This window comes from Epinephelus lanceolatus, chromosome 16 (assembly GCF_041903045.1).
Source record: "Epinephelus lanceolatus isolate andai-2023 chromosome 16, ASM4190304v1, whole genome shotgun sequence".
NCBI lineage: Eukaryota > Metazoa > Chordata > Actinopteri > Perciformes > Serranidae > Epinephelus > Epinephelus lanceolatus.
This window is the reverse complement of record NC_135749.1, coordinates 18,567,881-18,590,969: the sequence shown is the minus strand read 5'-3', so window position 1 is coordinate 18,590,969 and position 23,089 is coordinate 18,567,881. Positions and strand designations below refer to the sequence as shown.

The 23,089-nt window shown below is 39.5% G+C and overlaps 1 protein-coding gene across 1 annotated transcript in view; it reads left to right on the top strand.

The window, feature by feature from the left end:
* The first annotated feature begins 3,126 nt into the window (after positions 1–3,126).
* necab1 (N-terminal EF-hand calcium binding protein 1) overlaps positions 3,127–23,089 on the top strand; it is a 58,896-nt gene continuing 38,933 nt past the window's right edge. Inside the window, exons 1-5 of the mRNA XM_033636384.2 lie at positions 3,127–3,302; positions 5,631–5,655; positions 9,257–9,365; positions 16,591–16,616; positions 18,972–19,069. Coding sequence (XP_033492275.1) covers positions 3,213–3,302; positions 5,631–5,655; positions 9,257–9,365; positions 16,591–16,616; positions 18,972–19,069 — 348 coding nt within the window. The 5' untranslated portion in view covers positions 3,127–3,212. The remainder of the gene's footprint in view (positions 3,303–5,630; positions 5,656–9,256; positions 9,366–16,590; positions 16,617–18,971; positions 19,070–23,089) is intronic.

Sequence of the window (23,089 nt, the reverse complement as noted above, 5' to 3'; positions counted from 1 at the left end):
ATCAATATTAACATAAACAATGGGCAACTAAAAATGTCATGTCATCTAAAATCCAACCACCGGCCTCCAGGCTGTAAGATTTACAGCTGTTCCAGACATTATTATCTAAAGGATCTGATGGTGGTGAACTCTTACAAACCTGTTGACAGCCAGCAGTAATGAGGTGTAAATCCTGATGGAGAAATGAGCCACATCAGTCACTCAGAGATGTTTTCCCAGAGCTCTGACTTTTGAACTAATGACCATAAACTAGTAAAAAGAAAGCTCCACAACTCTCACCAAACATGTAGCAGGCCGATGGACAACAAAACCAGCCCCACAGGTGCAGCAGATTCCAGCAGGAGCGGAGACACCCATCCTGACCCCCTTTGTCTGACCAAAACACAATAACCAGGAACCCCTCGACCCGTTCCTTCTCTCTTCCTTGACTACTTGTTCCTGCTTAACTACCTAACTAACTGACACCTGCTGAAGCCCTGCGGCCTGTTCTCAAGTGTGCACTCCTAAAACACGCCCCTGGGAGTAGACCTCAGAGAGAGACTGCTTTGTAGAGGTTCCCAAAATAAAAGCACAACACATGACAGAAATGAATTTGCTGTATTTGTCAGTTCTCTACACAGTTAATGTGCATACAGTACAGGCCAAAAGTTTGGACACACCTTCTCATTCAATGCGTTTTCTTTATTTTCATGACTATTTACATTGTAGATTCTCACTGAAGGCATCAAAACTATGAATGAACACATGTGGAGTTATGTACTTAACAAAAAAAGGTGAAATAACTGAAAACATGTTTTATATTCTAGTTTCTTCAAAATAGCCACCCTTTGCTCTGATTACTGCTTTGCACACTCTTGGCATTCTCTCCATGAGCTTCAAGAGGTAGTCACCTGAAATGGTTTTCCAACAGTCTTGAAGGAGTTCCCAGAGGTGTTTAGCACTTGTTGGCCCCTTTGCCTTCACTCTGCGGTCCAGCTCACCCCAAACCATCTCGATTGGGTTCAGGTCCGGTGACTGTGGAGGCCAGGTCATCTGCCGCAGCACTCCATCACTCTCCTTCTTGGTCAAATAGCCCTTACACAGCCTGGAGGTGTGTTTGGGGTCATTGTCCTGTTGAAAAATAAATGATCGTCCAACTAAACGCAAACCGGATGGGATGGCATGTCGCTGCAGGATGCTGTGGTAGCCATGCTGGTTCAGTGTGCCTTCAATTTTGAATAAATCCCCAACAGTGTCACCAGCAAAACACCCCCACACCATCACACCTCCTCCTCCATGCTTCACAGTGGGAACCAGGCATGTGGAATCCATCCGTTCACCTTTTCTGCGTCTCACAAAGACACGGCGGTTGGAACCAAAGATCTCAAATTTGGACTCATCAGACCAAAGCACAGATTTCCACTGGTCTAATGTCCATTCCTTGTGTTTCTTGGCCCAAACAAATCTCTTCTGCTTGTTGCCTCTCCTTAGCAGTGGTTTCCTAGCAGCTATTTGACCATGAAGGCCTGATTGGCGCAGTCTCCTCTTAACAGTTGTTCTAGAGATGGGTCTGCTGCTAGAACTCTGTGTGGCATTCATCTGGTCTCTGATCTGAGCTGCTGTTAACTTGCGATTTCTGAGGCTGGTGACTCAGATGAACTTATCCTCAGAAGCAGAGGTGACTCTTGGTCTTCCTTTCCTGGGTCGGTCCTCATGTGTGCCAGTTTCGTTGTAGCGCTTAATGGTTTTTGCGACTCCACTTGGGGACACATTTAAAGTTTTTGCAATTTTCCGGACTGACTGACCTTCATTTCTTAAAGTAATGATGGCCACTCGTTTTTCTTTAGTTAGCTGATTGGTTCTTGCCATAATATGAATTTTAACAGTTGTCCAATAGGGCTGTCGGCTGTGTATTAACCTGACTTCTTCACAACACAACTGATGGTCCCAACCCCATTGATAAAGCAAGAAATTCCACTAATTAACCCTGATAAGGCACACCTGTGAAGTGGAAACCATTTCAGGTGACTACCTCTTGAAGCTCATGGAGAGAATGCCAAGAGTGTGCAAAGCAGTAATCACAGCAAAGGGTGGCTATTTTGAAGAAACTAGAATATAAAACATGTTTTCAGTTATTTCACCTTTTTTTGTTAAGTACATAACTCCACATGTGTTCATTCATAGTTTTGATGACTTCAGTGAGAATCTACAATGTAAATAGTCATGAAAATAAAGAAAACGCATTGAATGAGAAGGTGTGTCCAAACATTTGGCCTGTACTGTATGTATAACAGTGTGATAATGATGTATTTTAACTTTTTCCAGTATTATTATTCAGTGGGTTTTATTTTCCACCTTTGCATGTTCACCACATTTTTATTTGGTGCATGCATTTTCCTTCTTGTAAAGCACTTTGAGCAGCATTTTTAAAGAATGGCGACATACAAATGCAGTCTATTATTATTATGATGATGATGATGAAGAGGAAGATGCTTTCCAGCCCCCTCACACTACTTTCTCTCAGGTCACAGAGAGGACATTATAAACGACTCCTTTAATCCAAGCTTAGATGACCTTTTATCTTGCCTTTGCATCCTTGAACAAAAACTCCGTCTATATATAGCAGTCCCAGTATATGCTCTTTGTGCTGCTCATTTGGCTGTATGTTGTACCATAAACATGTAATCTCATTACTATAATGTTACCTGTAGTTATAATAATTTTCAGTGATCTGCCAGTGGAAGTTAATCCACATATTATCCACGAAAGTAGAATTTGCATTTAGAGACACTTTGCTCGCGGAGATGCAGCAGGTCTGGACTCATCGCAACAGCATCTGCCTCGTTGTGAAGGCTGACAGAGACAGGCAGTGCATGACAGGAAGTTAACTGATTTTGCTTTCAAAATAAAAGCACACAGATTCAGGGAAAGGGTCGGTGTGTGCAGGCCAAATGCAAAGAATAGCCTCAAAATTATAATTGAGATTATTTGTATTTGTGTTATTTGAGACACGCGAAGAGGAAGAAGGGCAGAGAAATATATGTTGCTTTTTTTATTCTAAAACGCAATAATGACTGGTTGAATTGTGACACAATAATCCGGAAGTTGAGTGCTTTATTCCGGCTGACTTGACCGCGTGAAGGAGTCGCTCCTTTTTGACCATTGGCTTTGATCAGATAAGAGGTTCACGCGGACACATTCCTCTGCAGTTTACTACTGAAGCTACATTTTGAATGATGGATTGTTCAGAGGAGGTTCAACCTGTGTCTGAGGAGCCCAGAGCTCAAATGGAGCTCAAGAAAGGAATGTCGATTTTCATTGATGTGAGTAAAATATTTTTTTATCATTATTTATACAAGATGCATCTCATCTTCACTACTCGTGCAAAAACTTGAACATCATACAGCTCATTTTTTCAGACGACCTAGGTAACAATCTACATATTATTTATGATAATAATAATACCAGATTTTTTTTATTTACTTTGAATATATACATTTGACTTTTCAAATCTTAAGTTTCAGTTATTCTAATAGTTTTCCATTGGATCCCTCTGATGCATGCAGGACACAGAGGGTTCCTTGTTTTACAGAATTAATTAATTTGACATGGCTGACCTTTAATTTGGCTTCATGGTGTAAGGATTTCACGGCTGGCCATCCATTCTCATGTCAGTGTTCAAACACCAAATGCCATGTTAATGAAATGCTAGACTAGGTTTGATAAAAGTCAGCGTGACCTTACCAAGACATATCTAGCTCATTTAGGGAAAATGTAATATTGAGGTTCAGAACTTGATATGGTGTTTTAAAATGTTTGAATACAAGGAGAATATAGAATTTATGTCTCTTGCAGCTCTCTTAGATGATGAGGATTTTAAATATTTAAACCACCTCTTATAGCCTATATATATCACCACAGCTACTGATCTTCCTCAAGTGGTTCTCTCAAGAGCTTTGCCTCCCCTGTTTCAGTGCATTGCATTCTACCTCTGCACCCACAATCTCATTATTTTCCTCCGCTCCTTCATTCGCTTGTTACGTCTTAACTATGAACCTGTTGGCTGCCGTCAGTGTTTGAGCAAGACAGGGGAGGATGCACACATGGGAGCCAGGAGTTATCAGAGGTGGAAAGCCGTGTAACATCAAATGTCTCACTGATGTCGAACAGGTGCTCTATCTTCTGGCAGGAAATGAAACTGCTGCTCATCTTCAGAGAAGAGCTGGCTGCCAGAGTGCTGCCTGGGTTGTTTTCTTGACATCTCCTGTAGCTTTCGCTTCAGTCGGAGTGTGTGTCCTGACAACACACACACACTGCCTCCTTCCTGGGACCAGTTAGATGTTAGTGCTGTGTCTCCATGTGTGTTTTTCTTTAGGGTTTCGATGCTGCTCAGTGACAGATTTTCACTTCAGTACCAGATAAGAGAGGGAAATTAACCCAAAAGACCATCAGCCTTATATTCTTGGTTAATTTGACTCATTAGATGTAAAATATTAATTAGGATGAAATGAGATGAGACGATGAGACCCATTCAGAGTTATCAGTGTGAGCTGGTATCTGAATGACCGAATCCAATCAGCACACAATTCTAAATCTGTTGTTTAGTCTTTAAAACATCAGAAAACCATGAAACATTCCTTCTACATTATCTTAAAGCAGGGTGATGTCAGAAATTGTCTGGTTTTGTCTGACCGGCAGCTCAAAGAAAGAAATATTCGACTTATTATCATTAGAGACAAGAAAAATTAGTTAATTCTCACATTCGAGAAGCAGAATCAAATGTTGCTTATGACTTCATTGTTCTATTTTTCTCTTATACTTAATTTTCTGCATTTTGGTGAATTGTTATAATTAAAAAATATTATATAATACACAATACACATGTTCTAAATATTGAAGGGGATGTGTCCTCTCAGTCCCCCCCTGAAATCTACACCTATATCTGTGTATGTATTTGTTGACATGGATGTCCAGGCTGCATACAATTGCCTTGCAGAGATAATAAAGTTATTTCTAATTTAATGGATTGATTTTTTTTTTTTTTTAGAAATATGAGATGGACAAGTGATGAATGAAAGGTAGAACTGAGATGGAGACAGAAGGTTTATAGGTTGGGGAGAGAGGAGGCGATAAAGCAGGGAGATTAGAACAAATTATGTAAGTCAGAACACACGACAGACTGCCAAGACCCAGAAGAAGGTGGGCGGATATTTTTCTATGAGTATTTTTACCCCTTTGTAGCACAGAGCTGAAGCCCTCTAAGCTAGGAAAATCCAAGGGTGGAAGGATGGCATTTTAAAATTTAGATCTTGCACATTCAGTGTTGTTCAGTCAGATTTAAAGTGATAGTGTGTAAATAGACCCAAAACCTGTTCAAATTCTTCTCCAGAAATACGAACCTGACAAGAAGAGAAAGTGAGCGGTGCTATTCCAAGGGGGTTTGAGCCTTTTAAAGCTGATGTGGTCATTGCCACTCTGCCTTTCATCTCCTCTGGACTCTGGGACAGCACTATCAATAATTTAATGACACACTGCCTTTGAGAATGTGATCGATGATCCCCACACACACACACGCGCACACGCACTTATTTTAACTTTGATGATGCGAAACCTTTTTTTGACATAGTTCTTTTTTCCTTTTCTCGTCACAGATTTTACGGAGAGCTGATAAAAACGGTGAGTAGGCTACTGCAACAAAAGTTCCTTCCAGACTCACACACACACACTCCTTTGTCTTTGGTGTTACTTCAACCCTTCTTTCTCGTGTGTGAAAACCTACTTTCTCAATGAAATTCTGATCATGACTCTCTGCTCATACTCTTTCAGTTTCCATGGAAACAGGAAACTGACCATGCCCACTGAGGTTCAGTATCAGAGCATTAACCAAGAAAATCGTGAAAAATTAAGACATTTCTGTCATGGTGGTCCACGCCTAATGAGGTGGATATTCACGGCAAATTCCGCTATTGATTCTCCTTAACTGTCCTTCACAGCATTATCATAATATGCAGTATAAACATACAGAGAAACATAGTTTATTTTGTTGTTTACTCGATACAGCAAGAGTCTGAATCCAGGAAATCTCTATCATCTATTGCACACAGGCCTTGAATTTTGATTATTGAGTCTGATTTATTCAGTCAAGTCAGTGTGATAGACTGTTCTGCATTTGTGTGCAGACAGAGAATGAAATAACCATTAAACTCCAGAATACAATATTTCCTGGCCAGGACCAGAAACTTTCTGGAGTCTCCACTGCTTCCTGCTAAGAAATAGTCTGGCATGTAACACTTTTTTTTTTTAAACAATGAGGTATAACGTATCATTTAGATCATTAGATGCTGGATGCACCGCTCCATGACACTTCATGCCACTGTCGTATTTCCAGCCTCACTGTTCAGATTCAGATTCAGATTCAGAATACTTTATTAATCCCCGGGGGAAATTGTTTTTGTTCCAATGCTCCGTGCAAAGTAGAAATAGAAATACAGCATGAATGGAAACAAGAGATAAAGATGAAGATATAAATAAAATACTAAAATACACAATGAAATAAATAAAATAAAATATTAAAGTAGACATTAAAATAAAATAAAATAAAATAAAAATATAAAAGTAGACATCAAAATAAAATAAAATATTAAAGTAGACAATAAAATAAAAAAAATAATAAAAATAAAGATTTTTTTTCCCCATTCGCTTCCTTCTTGTACATACCAGCTCCCATAGCAGCTTGACTCCTGGCAGCTTGACTCCTCTCCTCACCATGTAGGAGAAAACTCGTGTGTGTCGAACAATGGATGAGGAAAGACTTGTTGCTGAGGTACGTGGCGATTTTCCGAAGTTATCAAAAACCATTGCTTCGTCAGTGATGTCAGCATCAGACACCTGATGCCAAAAGCCATCTTTCGTGGCGGTGTGAAATGCTGCTGCATGGCATCAGTATGTAATACAGCTGGAAGTAACATTTCGCAGTGTCGTGATACAATGCCAGCTGGTCGGGCGGCACCTGTCACAGCAATATGACACACTGCTGGACAGTGTTAGGTCGAAACGCTGCTGGTAGTGACGTAATAGAAGGAGCTAGAAAGTCCCTATAGGGCAGGTAGGAGGGGTGGTGGATGGGCCCAACAAACCCTGGACTTTCACCCAGGACCTCCTTAGAGCCATGATGTTTTTTTTTCTAAACCTAGAAAAGTGTCAGCAGCAGATGCAGAAGGATACCTGAGGAGTAATATGTCGACGTGAAAGGCCATTCACAAAGCGGCAATATGTAATGACTTGGGATGAGAATGTGTTGAAAAAATATATTGCCTGGTGAGCCATAGCTCTGAAGATTGTCCACAGATCTTCTAATAAAAGTAATAATAGCCGTGTGTGGTCTTCTGTTGACGTGCTGCAGTGCGACGCTCCCTATTGGTGCTCGGGTTGGCACCTGTTGCGGGTCATATGACGAGCCTTGATTCTGCTATCCAGTGTTTTTTTTCAGCTTTAGACAGCGATTGGTTTTCATATTAGTGATGTACCTTATCCAGCTTGTCCAGGATACATTTGAGTCTCAGATTTTAGGGAAGTGCACAGACATTGCCCACTTCGGTAGAGGAGTAAAAACACCTCTCTAATGACAAACTCTGCACAGATACAAATCAGTATAGTAAAGATCAGACATTTAAGGGACATAAACAGAAGAAAAAAACAGGGGATCTTTAAATGCATTATTTCCTTACTGATGGCCCTGAAATGCTAAACACATAGACACCACAGTAAGAAATATTATCCGTAGGAGACAAGATGCCTCTATGGATCATTTGATGTTGACGCATGCTCTGCCCAAGCCATTTTGTGCTTGGGACATTAAGAACGCTCTGATGAAGATTTTTACATAATGAAAACTGAAATAGTTTCTCTTTTCATTTACATCCAGACGGAGGCTAAAATCAAATCAACAATTTGCTGATTTGATTTTGAAATATCTGTCAAAACGTATATAGACATGAGACCACTATTTGCCTTTATGTCTACACAATGAAAGTATTTTTTGAGTTGTAAACTAAAACCCTGCTGACACACACTTTCACACATCATGTCAGATATGCACACAGGCTGGTATCACACAGTCAAACCAGATCACTCTGAGTGTTTTTAGTTAAGGAACAAACTGACATCAGGTTGTCAGCTGATATTTTGACAGAGGCCCTGGCGTCAAAAATGATTTTCTCCACATGCAAAAATAGCTAATCAGAATCCATTATGTACATGACATGCTTCATTATTCATCAAATGTTCGTCCCTCGCTGTGAATGATTCGAGGTCTTGTCATGCAGCGAGACAAGAAGTCGTCCCACATGTTTGTTTTCAGTGGTGTGCAAACAGCAGCATTTATATGTCAGGTCCGCTCCAAGATCATATCTGAGCTCATTGACAGTGAGTCACTGTGCGCTTGATTTATGTGTCTCTGTGCATCTCTCTTGCTCGCAGCATCTCTAGTGACATGACAATCATACTGAACGTCACCTCCAGAGCAGCAGGTCAGCAGTGAACATTAAAAGACCAGCCACCTTGTGTCACACAAACAAACAGAGATGACTGCAGCCAGAGCTGTGTCAAAAAATATGTTGTCTGTGCTTGATTGTCTTTATTTTTCTGCAAGATGCTCAGTTTGAGTTTGGGGCTCTCCTTGTTTTTTTCACCTCATGAATATTTAAAACAGCTTGGGCCTTTTTATCCTGAGCATAATTACAGAGCCTCAAAGCATAAAAATGACTGTTGGTTCAATGTAATAAATGGTGATGACTCTTTACAGTGTAGTTAAATATAATAATAAAAACAAGGAAGAATGTGTCATTGCAGAGATATTTTCTTAAGTTTTACTGCTGCTTTTTCCTCTGTGAGGGGAATTTGATCTGTACTGTACACTTGATGCCATCTTTTGCTTATTCAGCCCCTGCAGTTCCATCAGCTCAGGAGATGGAATATTAAAAGGAATAATAAATTCTTAATTAAAAGTTATTCATGTTCTCACTGAATTAAATCTGTGCTACTGACCACCGTCAGATCTTTTCACCTCAATGTTATATTTAATTACATTTTTTATGTCCAACACCCCTGCAGGCACAAGCCAGCATGCTCATCTGAACAAAACAAACAAACAAACACACAACAAAACAAATCTTGAATTTCTATAAGGAATCTACAATAAAATGGCCGGCTCACCTCACAGGATGCTGCAGTCCTGACTGAACTGTGTTGACAAGTTGCATTTGTGGTACGTCCCCAGATGATGGAAAGCTGTCCTTTGATGAGTTCAAGGCCTACTTCTCTGATGGCGTCCTGACAGCCGAGGAACTGAAGGAGCTCTTCCACACTATCGACACTCACAACACAGAGTGAGTCGATTCTTTGCTTTGTCTTTTTATCATTTGATTCCATAGAGGACAGAGTTAAGATGTAGACGGGGAGGTAAATGACGATGAGATGCGTAAAAACTGTGTCTTTGTTTTGACATGCGTTTGATTAAATTACATCCAATATTGTTTTGAAAACCAGGTGAATGAGGGTTTATTTGAAGATACAGATCACAACATCACAGCAGGTGATTCTTTTCCAAAGGATACATCTTAGTTACTAGTTCTCAGTTACCAAATTTATGTTTTAATTCTCAGAGGTGATTTGACTGTAGTACTGTATGTGCAACAGTGACAGATGTGCATAGACAAAGGTTAGTTTTCAAGAAGAGAGCATATTGCCACTGTATGCTTGTTAATGATCGGACTTCATTGTTAATTTGGCAGCAGTTGCCCACTAATTGTTTTGTTTGTTTGTCAACACCCAAGGCAGATTTGACATAAATAATAATCTAAATTCAAAATAATGAACATCCATCCTTTAAGAGGCAAACTTAAATTGTAATCTCAGCTAGCGGGACACACAGCCTGCCACAAAGTCTTATGTGTTTATCATTGTATTATAGCATTCACAGTTTATTTCATATCCTTCTAGAACACAGGGGTGCACAACGAAACAAAGTTGTAGTCCCACTGCTCTGTAGTCTGGTGGTGCATCAGCAGGTACTTCTATATCGCTTGCCAGATGGCAGCGGGGTGAACAGGCTGTTGCTGGGGTGGATATTGTCTTTTAGTATCCTTTGGACTGATATCACTGATGTTTGGAAGATGGGTACCAGTGGTGTTCTGGGAAGTTTTAATCGCCCGTTGCAGAGCCCTCCTGTCCTGGGCCGTGCACAAACTATGCCAATTTGTGTTGTTTCCAGCACAGACTGTATAAAGACGTACACACAGCCTCCAGGTCTGAAAGGTGAATGCAGATACATTTTTAAAAAGGCTAATACAAAGCTAAATCATCATCAGATGATAGCCAATAGGCTCTGAGACTGCATTCCGGCCAATGCGTTCAGCATCTTTGGAGCTCCACACAGACTGTTTTCCTGCCACTTAAATACCATCTCAGTGCCTGAAACTCAAAATTGTCCTCACAAAGAGTCAAACAAGAGCACACACACACTTACACATTATGTGTGTATGCTTCCTTATAGGCAAGTGAATGTTAAATCTTGGGGGATAAAAGTAAAAGTCGGCTTTTATACAGAATTGCTATGAGGTGTTTTAGCTCAACTCAAGATTCTAGTTGAAGTTAAACAGTATCATCATATATAAGCATCCAGAGGGGTTTATTCAAAGGACGTATATATGCAAACTATTGAAATGTGAAAGGTGGGCTATCAAATGAATTAACTAAAAATGACTATTATGGGTTCATACCGGACAGAAGTGACTCTGACCCATCTGACATCTGTATATGTTAAAAATATATATATATATATATATATATATATATATATAAATACACAAACAAGGCACTTTTTTCCATCGCTATACTTGTCAGATAATGTCAAGTATGGCAAGCACCCTTAGACTGCACAGCAGTTCATCTGTCCTGTCCCGTCTTTCCAGAGTTCAAAACAGTTTTTGAACTCTGGAAAATAAAAGCTGACTTGTTTTGGTGGATTTCGCTGTAAGAGATACTACTGAAGCTGGAGCTGCTCACTGTGTCTCTGATGGTTTTCGAACGCAACTCTTTGAACAATCCTTGAAAAATCATGTTATTCAGTGTCTAACAGTTGCAGGGAGGTGTGTGTGGAGCCAACAGTGCACTCAGCAGTGGACTCCACTGTGGCTTTGTATCATGCTTTGTAAACTTTATACCTGCCCACTTTTTAGCGGTCCAAATCCAAGAATTGATTTAAATCCCTTTTGTAACTGAACACTGCTCAATGTTCTGTTTCACTGGGAAATACATCACAGAGCAGAAGCAAAAGATGCTCTTACTTTATTTCAGGGGGATTTCAAGGTTGCCCAGTGACACAGACTGAGTGATAAACTTTTTTTTTTGTGGTCAAGTTTATGATATACTTGAACCTGTGAAGTCTGCTTTGATAAAGTGTGTTCATTATTTTCTGGACAACAGACAGATGTTAAAAACAGAAAAGAAAAGGAATCGAAGCAGCAGACGACAAAATATCCCTCTGGTCCCTCATAAAGGTCAACCTGTAAAAACAAGCTCTGGTGCTTCTTCAGTTCAGTCGGTCAGCCTCTTGTACATTCAGCTGAGGAGCACATGAGTAACAGTAGCAGGATCGTGGTTGTTATCTTTGCAATCTTAGGCAAAGAATTTATGTTTGACTTCATTAGCATTATTTGGTGAACACATTAAGTACTTCAGTAGGATAATTAAACAGTGTTTGGCAACCAGAGAGTGAAACGCTTTGAGCCACAGCAGCTGAAGACGGTTTATAAAGACGGCGTTCCCTCTCCCTCAGTACCTCACTACCTGCTCCTGCAACCTTATCACATCATCATAACAAAGGTAAGACTGCAGGATTCACTCTTACCTCTCATCAAATTATGATTATTGATCTATATTTGTGATCATCGGTCATATTTTGCATTTTCTTCAAAAAGAGAAATCTTCTGTAAAGATGCTCTGATGTCACTAACTGTATTGCCTCACATTTTTTCTCTTCATATTTACACAAATGTATTTTCAACAAAATTGAAGAAAGAAAAATATTATTAGAAAATAATTCCCTGTCCAGATAAATTGCCTTTTATGCTATTGTTTTGTCTAAATTTAACCTGTGCCCACAGATGGGACTTTCAATGACCTTGAAAGTGAGGACAGAAAAACTCAAATCTGCGCCAAGGATGCATAATGGCTGCCATATCACATCTTCACTGATGATGGCATCACTTACAACAAGATGTCAGGTCTCAGTTACATCAGTGCTGGAGAGATTACAGCTACTTTTGATCCACTTTCATTTAACTCCACCATGTTACATTTATTCTCAATGTAAAAACAATCACAGTTAAATCTTTCCACAACCAGAAACTCTGGATTACCAGAGGAATCCGAGATCCCATCAACACACACACAGCAGCCTACATATTAAGGCTGCAGTCTGGAAACATGGATGACAAGCGTAGGAAGAGGCAAAAAGTACCAAATTCTGATGCGTAAGTTGAAGGATCTGTCAAGACTGTATTTCACTTAAGTTGTGAATGTGACAAATAAATGGTTGTTTGATCAGAAGTATTTCAGTCTGCAGAAAGTGATTTATTTTATAACATTTGGGTGGGATTAAAAGTGATCTGAAAACTGCCTGCATTTGATAAAGTCAAAGTAAAAAATAATTCTGTAATTTCTCTTGTACACCCAGGTCAAGCGTGTACACAGAGCCAGCTAGAGGGTGAATAAATGATGAATGAATGAGAACAAGGAGTAGCCTAGTCTTGATTTTTAGGTGAATAACAAACAGCCATACAAACATGATAGCTGCCCTTTCAGGCTGAGTTGCTAACATGTTTCCATGCTATGTGAGCATTGAGTTCAAAGTACAGCTGCGACAGGCGGAAGATCTTTGTCATTAATTCAAAGAATTATGTAATTCCAGTAGGTTTTTGCTGTTCTCAGGCTGCTGTAGTGAAGTGCACTCAAGGTGTGTTCAGTGCACCTCAGCATCTCTGTCAGCTGTAGTTAGTGAGTTAGTCTGCAACAACAGACTTCCAACCAAAGGAAGTTCAGGAAACTTTGCTTTTCAGCATGCTGTTACTGCAAGTGAACTCTTTAGGTAAGAGTTTGACAGGTGGAAAAATTTGCAGGTGTTGCAGGTGGTACTTGAAGAAAAGGCAGGGGGTCAACAAAGTCATTAGCCTTCATTCTCTGAAGATTGTTAAGGTTTAAGGGGAATCCATCCAATAGTTGGTGAGATATTTCACTCTGGACCAGCTGTTTGGTCAGACTGAATAAAAATGCTCAATAGCTGGTCTCAAACAGTTCTCAGGCTGTCCGCCATCCTCTTCTCCTCTAGCATATCCTCATAGAATAGTTCAGATGACATCCCACAAAAATGCACACACCACAGATCATGTGATATCCTACGACTTAGCACCCTGTGAATGATGTTATGGCCTTAACATAAAGTTACATCATTAACATAAAGTTTCTGAGGTCAGGTTTAGGAAAAGAACCATTGTCAGGATGTACCATAAAATGACTTTAAGTTCACCTAAAGTTCACACAGGTCTTAACACTGGTTTACAGGGGAAAGTCCTGTGTTTTGTGACCCATCCACCTCCCCAATCTGCCTCCTAACTGGACAGCTCAGGACCACTACCTTCTTTACTACTGTCAGCGCACCAGTCACGTGATCACAGCCTTCCAAAATATGTGGGTTATGCATCAATTACTGGCTCATGATTACATTAAGTATGTATGAATTTTGGTGCATAACTTAGGAAAACTTATGAACAGTGCATGAGAGCAGCCTGACTCTCCCTGATGAGAAACTCAGCTCATATGGGCTGCTTTTGTTCTGAGCGACATCATTATAGAAATGTTGATACATTACATATGAAAAATACAAATGTTCCGTATCTGTGGTTTGCAGAAATGTACAATACCAAGATTTTATTCTGTTGACTGGGGTGACCTTTCAGGCAATGAAAGCTTTGTTATTGCTGTAATTAGATGGTGAAAACTGACTGTTCAGCACTAGAAGCAGGAAAAAAAAAACAAGAAAAGTGTGAAAGGAGCTAAGATCACTCCATATTTAACTGTTTAACAGTTTGCATGTGTCCTTTGAATAAACCCCTCTGGATGCTTATATATGATGATACTGTTTAACTTTAACTAGGATCTTGGTTGAGCTAAAACACCTCATGGGAATCTTGTGTAAAAGCTGTTGATGTGCAGCATCACACGGAGTGACATTTGTGGTGAACAGTTGGGTAAGCACTGGTTGTGATGAAGGCCAGAGACAGACTTACTTTTCAATATTTGTATTTGACAGTGGCAGCACAGTGGTGCAGTGGTTAGCATTGTCGCCTCACAGCAAGAGGATTCCTGGTTCAAACCCAGGGTGGGGGATCCCTTCTGTGTAGAGTTTGCATGTTCTCCCCATGTCAGTGTGGGCATTCTGCGGGTACTTCGGCTTCCTCCCGCAGTTCAAAGACAAGCAGGTTAATTGATGACTCTAAATTGTCCATAGGTGTGAATGTGAGTGTGAATGGTGGTCTGTCTCTATGTGTCAGCCCTGTGATAGTCTGGCAACCTGTCAAGACCTGTGTTAAAAATGATTTTAAAAAAAATTATGGTGTGCCCCAGGGGTCAATTTTAGGATGTCTGGTGTTTTCATTATTCCGTCTATATATTATGGTTTTCCATGAATGGGAGCCTGCATGGAGGTCTGATTGATGGTTTTTCAAAAGCCAAAAACAGCTGTATTTAGTTCAAATCAATACCTATAGTAACATGTAAGTGACAGCAAATGAGTTTTACAGTAATCTGAGAGGCACAGAGGGTGCACAAATGTACCTAAAATAGCCAATTTGGAAATTCCACCTTAATATGCCTCTACTAAAACCTCTCTAAATTTGCTCTGCTTCACTTTATTAGCATCTGTCTTTACACAGGTGATGTTCAGATGTTGTGACTTGGTTCACTGGAGGTTTTGGGCTGCAACTGCTTAAATCCAAAGGAATATACACTTTAAAAGTGTTATTTAATCTAACCCAGCAACATCTATACTCATGTGTATACCGTTGCAGTAAATCATCCAATTGCTACCTTTATTATGATACCAAGATTGTTCATATAGACCTTATGGTTGCAGAGAAACAGTCATTAATTTTGGGCATGTAATCTTCCAGCAGTGGCCCGAACCAGAGGCTTAATATTTTTCTTATTGCTGATGTGATCAGAATTTAAGTATTTAATTCCTCAGTTTAGTATAACAGCTCACTGAATGCCTCTGCAGTCAAAGAGAGAATGATAAGACATTACAACAATCATGCTAATGAATCATTATCCACAATATAATTTGTTATCCTCATTAACAGAGTATCATAAGATGTGTCAGCCACTAAAGATGATGATGGTGCTAACAGAAAGCATTTCAGATGTCAACAGCATAATTAGATGCAAAAACAAATGCATATTATTTGCACCTTCATCTGACATACATCTACATCTGATTTAATATCTTCATTGCAGCCATCACTGTGCTAAATCAACCTCAGTGGACTCCATGTTAAATCAGAACAAACATGTGCTCCCTCTGTGTTCATTTCACAGATGGCGAAGTTGTCAGGAAGTAATTTGGGAGTCTAAGATTGAATCCTATCCTTGATTAAAGAATGAGTCACTAAGCTGGAGGGTCTGCCTGACAGGCTGGCTAGCTTGCTTTGGTTGATTCTGAACACTAAAAAATAAAGCATGGATATTACATATAGTGTATGAATGCAGACAGTTTCATTTGTAAATGAATTACATGTGAGGATAAACACGACTGATTGATTGATTGTTCAGTGCTTCACTTTAACATGGCCCATTAGTAGATAATGTACCTTAAAATGTCAAAAGAGCCAAGTTTTTAAGCCTGGCAGGTAAGAGCTTTCTGGTGGGTTACTCAGTTCAGTGTCTAACCTTTGGTTTACCTCCTCTGTCCTCTGTGGCTCTAAGTGTTTTCTCCTGTTTGGACTGATTTCTCTGGCACTCCCCCCCTTGTGAATGACAGCTGCAGCTTGTGTGGAATAGAATTAAAATGGATGTTATTCCCCTGCAACCTTCACTGAAACAAGGAACAAAATGTCTCTTGAAGCAAGCTGAACAAAGGATTCAATGACTAATTTCCCACATTGAAACACTCTCTGCACCTTCACCTCCTTTCTTTATTTCCCTGTTTCTGTCTCCCTCTTTCAGACACACACTCAGACCTCATCAAAACACACTTGTGCATGGATGTTTATCACAAACAGCAGAAATTTCTGAGGGGTTTCCTCTAAGCGACTCTGGAGCATTGGTCTCTAATGCACATCTCTGGGGAGGACAAGCAACTAAATTATTCAATTATTCTTGATGTATTTTACCCTCTTCCATTTGTCATCGCACACCAATTCACCAAATCACAGTCTGTCCAGGAAACGTTTTTGCACCGATGAAAGATTTATCTGTCACCTCCTTTAACCTTGGAAACTTTTGTTTTTCAGGAGTTCTTTTTTATTTAAATGTCTCTCTCTCTTTTTTGTTTTGCAGTAATGTGGACACTGATGAACTCTGTGGTAAGTTGATCCTTCACCTAAATGAGAACTACTTTTAATATGACTAATGGAAGCTGAAAAATCTGCTTTGTTTTACTGATTTAATGAAATTATTATTTCAGAATTATGAAAAAAGTTATCATGGAGGAAAATTCTCCTTCTGTTTTCTGAATTATCAAGATAATAATCTTGTTAATTCCGAAAAACAAGAATTTACAAGAGTATTATCATGTTGATTCAAAAGATCAAGAGCAGTTTTTTTTTCACTGTGAAAACTTTCCTCATAGTTATAAGATAATAATTTTTAAAAACCAGGCAATTTTTTTTCCATCAATAAATGGTGAACTGATAATTAAACATTAGTTTATGTGTCTTTTGCTATTAACAAGCAATGAAATGATAATTGATAATGTTTACTAACAACATACAGCTATAAATATTATTTAGATGGTTATTATAAAGTCGCAACTGATTATTATAATAATGGTTAATAAATACTGTGTAGTGCATCTATAAACAGTATTTTGGTGGCTATTATTTAGTTGCAGTGGAACTGCATTTAGATGCACTACACAGTATCTATTAATCAATCAATTTCAATCAATTTTATTTATAAAGCCCAATATCACAAATCACAATTTGCCTCACAGGGCTTTACAGCAGACGACATCCCTCCGTCCTTAAGACCCTCGCAGCGGATAAGGAAAAACTCCCCCAAAAAAAACCCTTTAACGGGGAAAAAAAACGGTAGAAACCTCAGGAAGAGCAACTGAGGAGGGATCCCTCTTCCAGGACGGACAGACGTGCAATAGATGTCGTACAGAACAGATCAGCATAATAAATTAACAGTAATCCATGTGACACAATGAGACAGAGAGAGAGAGAGAGAGAGAGAGAGAGAGAGAGAGAGATGCAGGTAATGACAGTAGGTTACAACAACATTAATGAAAGTAATAATATTATAGTTATAGTTCTGGCTACTGTGGTACAATATGTTGAAAGTATGTATTAATATCTGACAGTATACTTGTGTGACAATAGTCATATGTGTATAATAACAGTAGAAGTATGACTAATGACTAATGATGGCAGCAGCAGCAGGAGGCATCTGGCAGGACCACGGCAGCAGCACAACCACACACGTCACGCTGTCCAGGCACCGCTGCAGTATGAGTTATTCTGAGAGACAGTGGAGCACAAAGGCTCCGGAGAAGAAGCCGAGTTAGTGACATCCAGAATGGCCGAGTTAGCAAGATGCAGTAATAGGATGAGAGAGAGAGAGAGAGAGAGAGAGCGAGAGGGAGAGAGAGGGAGCCCGGTGTATTATAGGGGGTCCTCCGGCAGACTAGGCCTAAGTCAGCCTAACTTGGGGCTGGTACAGGGCAAGCCTGAGCCAGCCCTAACTATAAGCTTTATCAAAGAGGAAAGTCTTAAGTCTAGTCTTAAATGTGGAGACGGTGTCTGCCTCCTGGACCGTAACAGGAAGATGATTCCACAGGAGAGGAGCCTGATAGCTGAAGGCTCTGGCTCCTGATCTACTTTTGGAGACTTTAGGGACCACGAGTAACTATTTAATAACATATTATATATAATCATCAGTTAAAACTTCATAATTTTTTTTATTATATATTTTTCCTTTATAATCTAAATGATGTTTATATGAGGTTTACAAACCACTTAATAGCCATCAACAAATACTTAATATAGAATTTAAAATGTTATGATGTTTGCAGCAATAAGCTGTTAAAATACAATTAATTATAGCATCAATAATAATAATTTGTACACATTATAAATGATCATTTCATGGTTTGTTAACAGTAAAATCACTATTTAAAAAAAAGAAAGGAAAGCTTCAAAACAAACAAATAAGGAAATGACCTGAAAAGAGTACTTAAGAATTAAAATAATTATTATATTAATAGTTCTAAATATTGTTTTTGCCTAGCTATTTACTTTTTGCTCAGGGGTCAAAGGTGTAAATACTTGCAAAAGGCGTCTTAGAGCAGCACAAGAAAAGTGATGTCGCTCCACATTTCAAAGGGTTAAGTGTCCATTTAGCATTTAATGATGGTTATTGTTAAGTGTTAGGTTTTCTCAGCTGAATGCATTATGCTTGTATAATAAGCTGTGTACTGTTGTGGCTTTATCTTGCTTTGCCTCACAGTCACGAGCACCCCAGACTCAAATGCTATTTGACATTTTTCCCAGCATAAGAAAAGAACTGTGTAAGATGTGGTCACATGCTCTACAACCAAACCGCTGCCGGCTGTGCGACTGAGGTGTCACACAGAGCTGCTTTAACAAAACACCTACAGCCCTGTCTTAGCTTTTTAACTCAGTGTTTCTTTGTTTTTTTGTCTTTCTGCTCTGAAGAGTATTTCTCCCAGCACCTCGGTGAATATGAGAATGTTCTCGGTGCCTTAGAAGACCTGAACATGTCCATACTGAAGGCGATGGACAAAACAAAGAAGGTAAGATGATAGAGATGAAGCAATCATTGAAAAGATAAACCTGCTTCTCTCAACATAACACACTAGCAGTGTATCACAAAGCTTCCACAGTGTTTGTAATATTGTTTTCATATCTGTGTTCAGTTATGTGCCTGGATGATAATCCTCCAGTGTACCTGTATTTGAAACACTGACAGCTTCACTTTCTATGTAACATTGTTTTCTATTGATGAGATATCCCCTTATGTGTATGCATAAGTTACGCTGCTCACAAAATATGCAGTAAGTAACATAAAATTTTAAGCATGTACCTGAATTATTAACATAATAAAGCATAATTGACCCCTACCTTTATAAAAAAAAATAATCCACACTGTGTGAAAATAAAAGCAGTGTAAGTGTTAATGGTCCAGGTGATCACAGACTGTATGAAATAATGGATGTAGCCGTTGTGACGTCACCCATTGGTTTGTGGACTACCATTTGAAGCCTCGTGACTGTCATTTTTTGCCGTCCCCATCTTTGATTTTTGGAGCCAGAGATGATGCAAAGTGACCATATTTGGACAATAGGGTGGAGATAACCCTTATACTAGCGGCTAGCTTAGTCAGCATGGTGCATTTACAGCTATAGTTAACTGTGATAATGCTTACGTTACTGAAACTAAACTATATTTCTGACTCCTTAGAGGGTCTTTTAGTATAACCAAACACTAATCAAGACTTTTTTTAGGCCTAAATGTTGAAATTAACTGAAGACAAACTGAAATAGCGACAGCTATAGCTATATGCTTATGATCTGTGAATCTGGGATAACGTCAATGCTGTGTTACCTCACCAATGTTGTCACCGTGGTAGCTACTTGTCAACAGACGGCACTCAACTATCACCCAAATTGGGCATGCCCTTAAATATGCATAACTTTAAGCCTTAATGAAATTTAAACAGGTTTAGCCCCCACTAAACCCCACCCTACTGTACAGTCAAAACATTCTCACTCCGACAAATATTGACGTTTTGGTCATTGACTTTCCACATCCACATATGACGTGCAAGGTACCCTGGGTGCATTGGTTGTTCTGGGACACCGTGTCAAGTTCTCTTCTGTCAAGACACAAATTTAACGTTTACATACTGTCTCTTTCAAAATAAACACAGTACGTCGGTACAACACCGCAAATTGACTTTCTTTTCCTTCAACAACAAACACATGGCTAGATTTAGGAAAAAAGAACATGGTTTGGACGTGAACACCACTGGGTAAAATTCCGCCCCTCCTGCCTGCCCCACTGGGACTTTTGCCACCTTAACTTTCGTCCTTGTCCTGCTGCGTTTCCCCCTGATGCTGCCAGGCGAAGGTAAACTACAACAGCAACCAGCCACATATCATGCTGACGATAAAGGATGCCTTTTTTCGTTGGTTTCTGATGCTGAAGGTCACTGCCCAAGTGCCAGATTTCGAAGACTTTAGAGTGAGACTGGGCACGTACAGTTGTCATGAAGGAGGAAATTAGCTCTATTTATTTCTCCTATAAAATCAGGCATTTTACCATGGGGGTCTGTGGGGACTGACTCAATTTTGGAGCCAGCCTCAAGTGGCCATTAGAGGAACTGCAGTTTTTGGGACTTCTGTGTTGGCTTAATTCTACGGCCCTGGAGGTTGCTGCTCGGTGGAAATATATAGTAGAAATAGAAAAGGAGGTTTTAACATTGGGAAAATACATATCAGAATTGCACTGGGCCATATTATGTTTCTTCAAAAGTTAGTTGTGTATATATAATGAGAATTGGTCCTAAGGAAAATGAAGGTGGGTTGAAGTTTGATAAGGGAAATGTTTGTGCTGCATTTTGCCAGAGTTCATCTTCTTGGCACCATCTGTATCTGCACCAAATATCTTGGTATCCATTTGATAGTTGTTGACTAAAAGCCAAAGAATCTCCTCCTTTGTGTAAAATGTCATGGCAAATCATCAAACAGTTGTAAGGGTATTTCAGCCTGGACTAAAGCACTGGACGGAGCAATCCACATTGTCCTCCCTACTACCATTCAGCTAGCATGGCTAGCATTAAAATAATTAATTGACTTTATACTGCTGCACAACAAATCCGTTGTGAATTGAAGGCTATTGAGAACAAAGCTCACTAAATTTCACTAAAAAATCTCACTAAACTAAACTAAATATCAACGCCTCCATATTTGTCTCCACTGAGTTTGGCTACTAGCTGTTTTCATTCACACAGCCACCTGGAGTCTTTTTTAAAAAGTAAGAAAGAACTGTTGAACCCCAGTCGTAATTTCTAAATGGATGTGTGGACATTTATGTGGTGGAGGTCCTGACTCCACTTTAAAATTAGGTGACTGAATGAAAATTGCAAAAAAATAAATTGAAAAAATTAAAATGTTAAAATTTGGATGCTATTTGTATCTGCTCAGAGCAAATAATCGGTTCATATCTGTTTATTCATATTCATTTAAATCCCTGTGACAAACTCACACACTCCCACACCTCCCACACAGTGAACATCACGCTGACATCTCCTGCAGCGCACATAATGATAGTAATAAGGGATGTTTGATTTACTCACAGCATGGCTTAAACTCCATGCTGCAAATCTCTCCCAGCATGCTCCTCTGCTGCCCAACTCGTTTCCTCAGATCTCCCATTAGTCAGATTTCCATTACAGAGCCAAAAAGGATGACCCAGGGCTCGTTTATACTACTAATTAACCCCCAGAACAAAACATGAAAATATGTTATCATTCTTTTTGTACTTGCAGCCAGCATAGATGAGGAATTAAATGGGTTTTGGCTTTGTTACCAAACAAATACTGCTTTTGATCATGCTTTGGAAAAAACAGTATGTCCTCTTGATCTTACTGTGGAGCTGTGGAAGTACCTTTTAGATTCCCCGAGAGGAGAAGAAGCAAGGCAAGCAGACAGAGATGAAGGTAAATGATCAGAGATAACAAAAGAAAAAAAGAAGGACTGAAGGGACAAATTGAGGAGAAAAGGATGTTGCAATGAGGAAAAGAGGTGGATTATTAGATCTGCGGGGAAAGTGTCTTTTTTTCTTTTCACCACCCTCTCTTTCTCTGCAGTATCCGTTCTGGCACATATGACACATGCTGCGAAGCTCAAATTGCCCCTCAGAGCTGCACTGAAGCAGGCGCGTCTCAAACAGAGAGTGGGAGTCATACCGTTCATTTGCTGGTGGTAATTCTTTATTAGCACAGAAAGAGGAACCACATGATGAGAACTTAAACACCTCAAGACTGTGTGGACAAAGATAAATGCCAATGGCAGACAAAGAATTTTTGGTTTGGTAAATGTTTGGACACTTAATGAACAGAAAAAAGACAGCAGTGAGGGGGACTTTAAAGGTTCTGTATGCGACATTGAGAGCATTAATATAGCAGCATACTGCTTTTTTCTATGTAAAGATAGTGGAGTAATGGTGTCCTGAACAGAAAATGAAGTCTGTGATTTGTTGTGGTAAGCCGGTCCAGCTGCATGTGCATGTTAGTCCATGTGTGTATCCTGGTGGCTGGCACATTGTCACCACTTTTCACTGTGCTCATACAGTGGTTCCTGACGATATCAGAAAGGTTTCTTCACGGAAGTGTAGCACCAACCCTTTGGTTCCCCACACTGTTAGCTCTGTTGAGGCTGTTGCCATTAGGGCTGTCTATGGAGTTACCACCATTAGCTGCTAGCCGCCAGCCACAGTCCTTCATCGGGTGATCAGCAAAAAAAAGATGAATTGCTGGTGGTATTTTGTTGTAATTTTATTTCCAGATTCAGTTCTGGGCGAAAAAAGAACATGCAGGTCGGTTTGTGGGTGTTGCAAGATAAATATATTTGAAATAAAATGAGAATAATTTAATTTAATGTTTTAATCCTCTGCCTGCTGACCTTGTATCTAGTCTTCTAGGTGTGTTTCATAGACTGTAAAAATAAAGGACGTAGCCACCATGACGTCACTCATTGGTTTGTGGACTGTGGAGTTGGCTCATTGGTGTTTTTAATAATAATAATAATAAT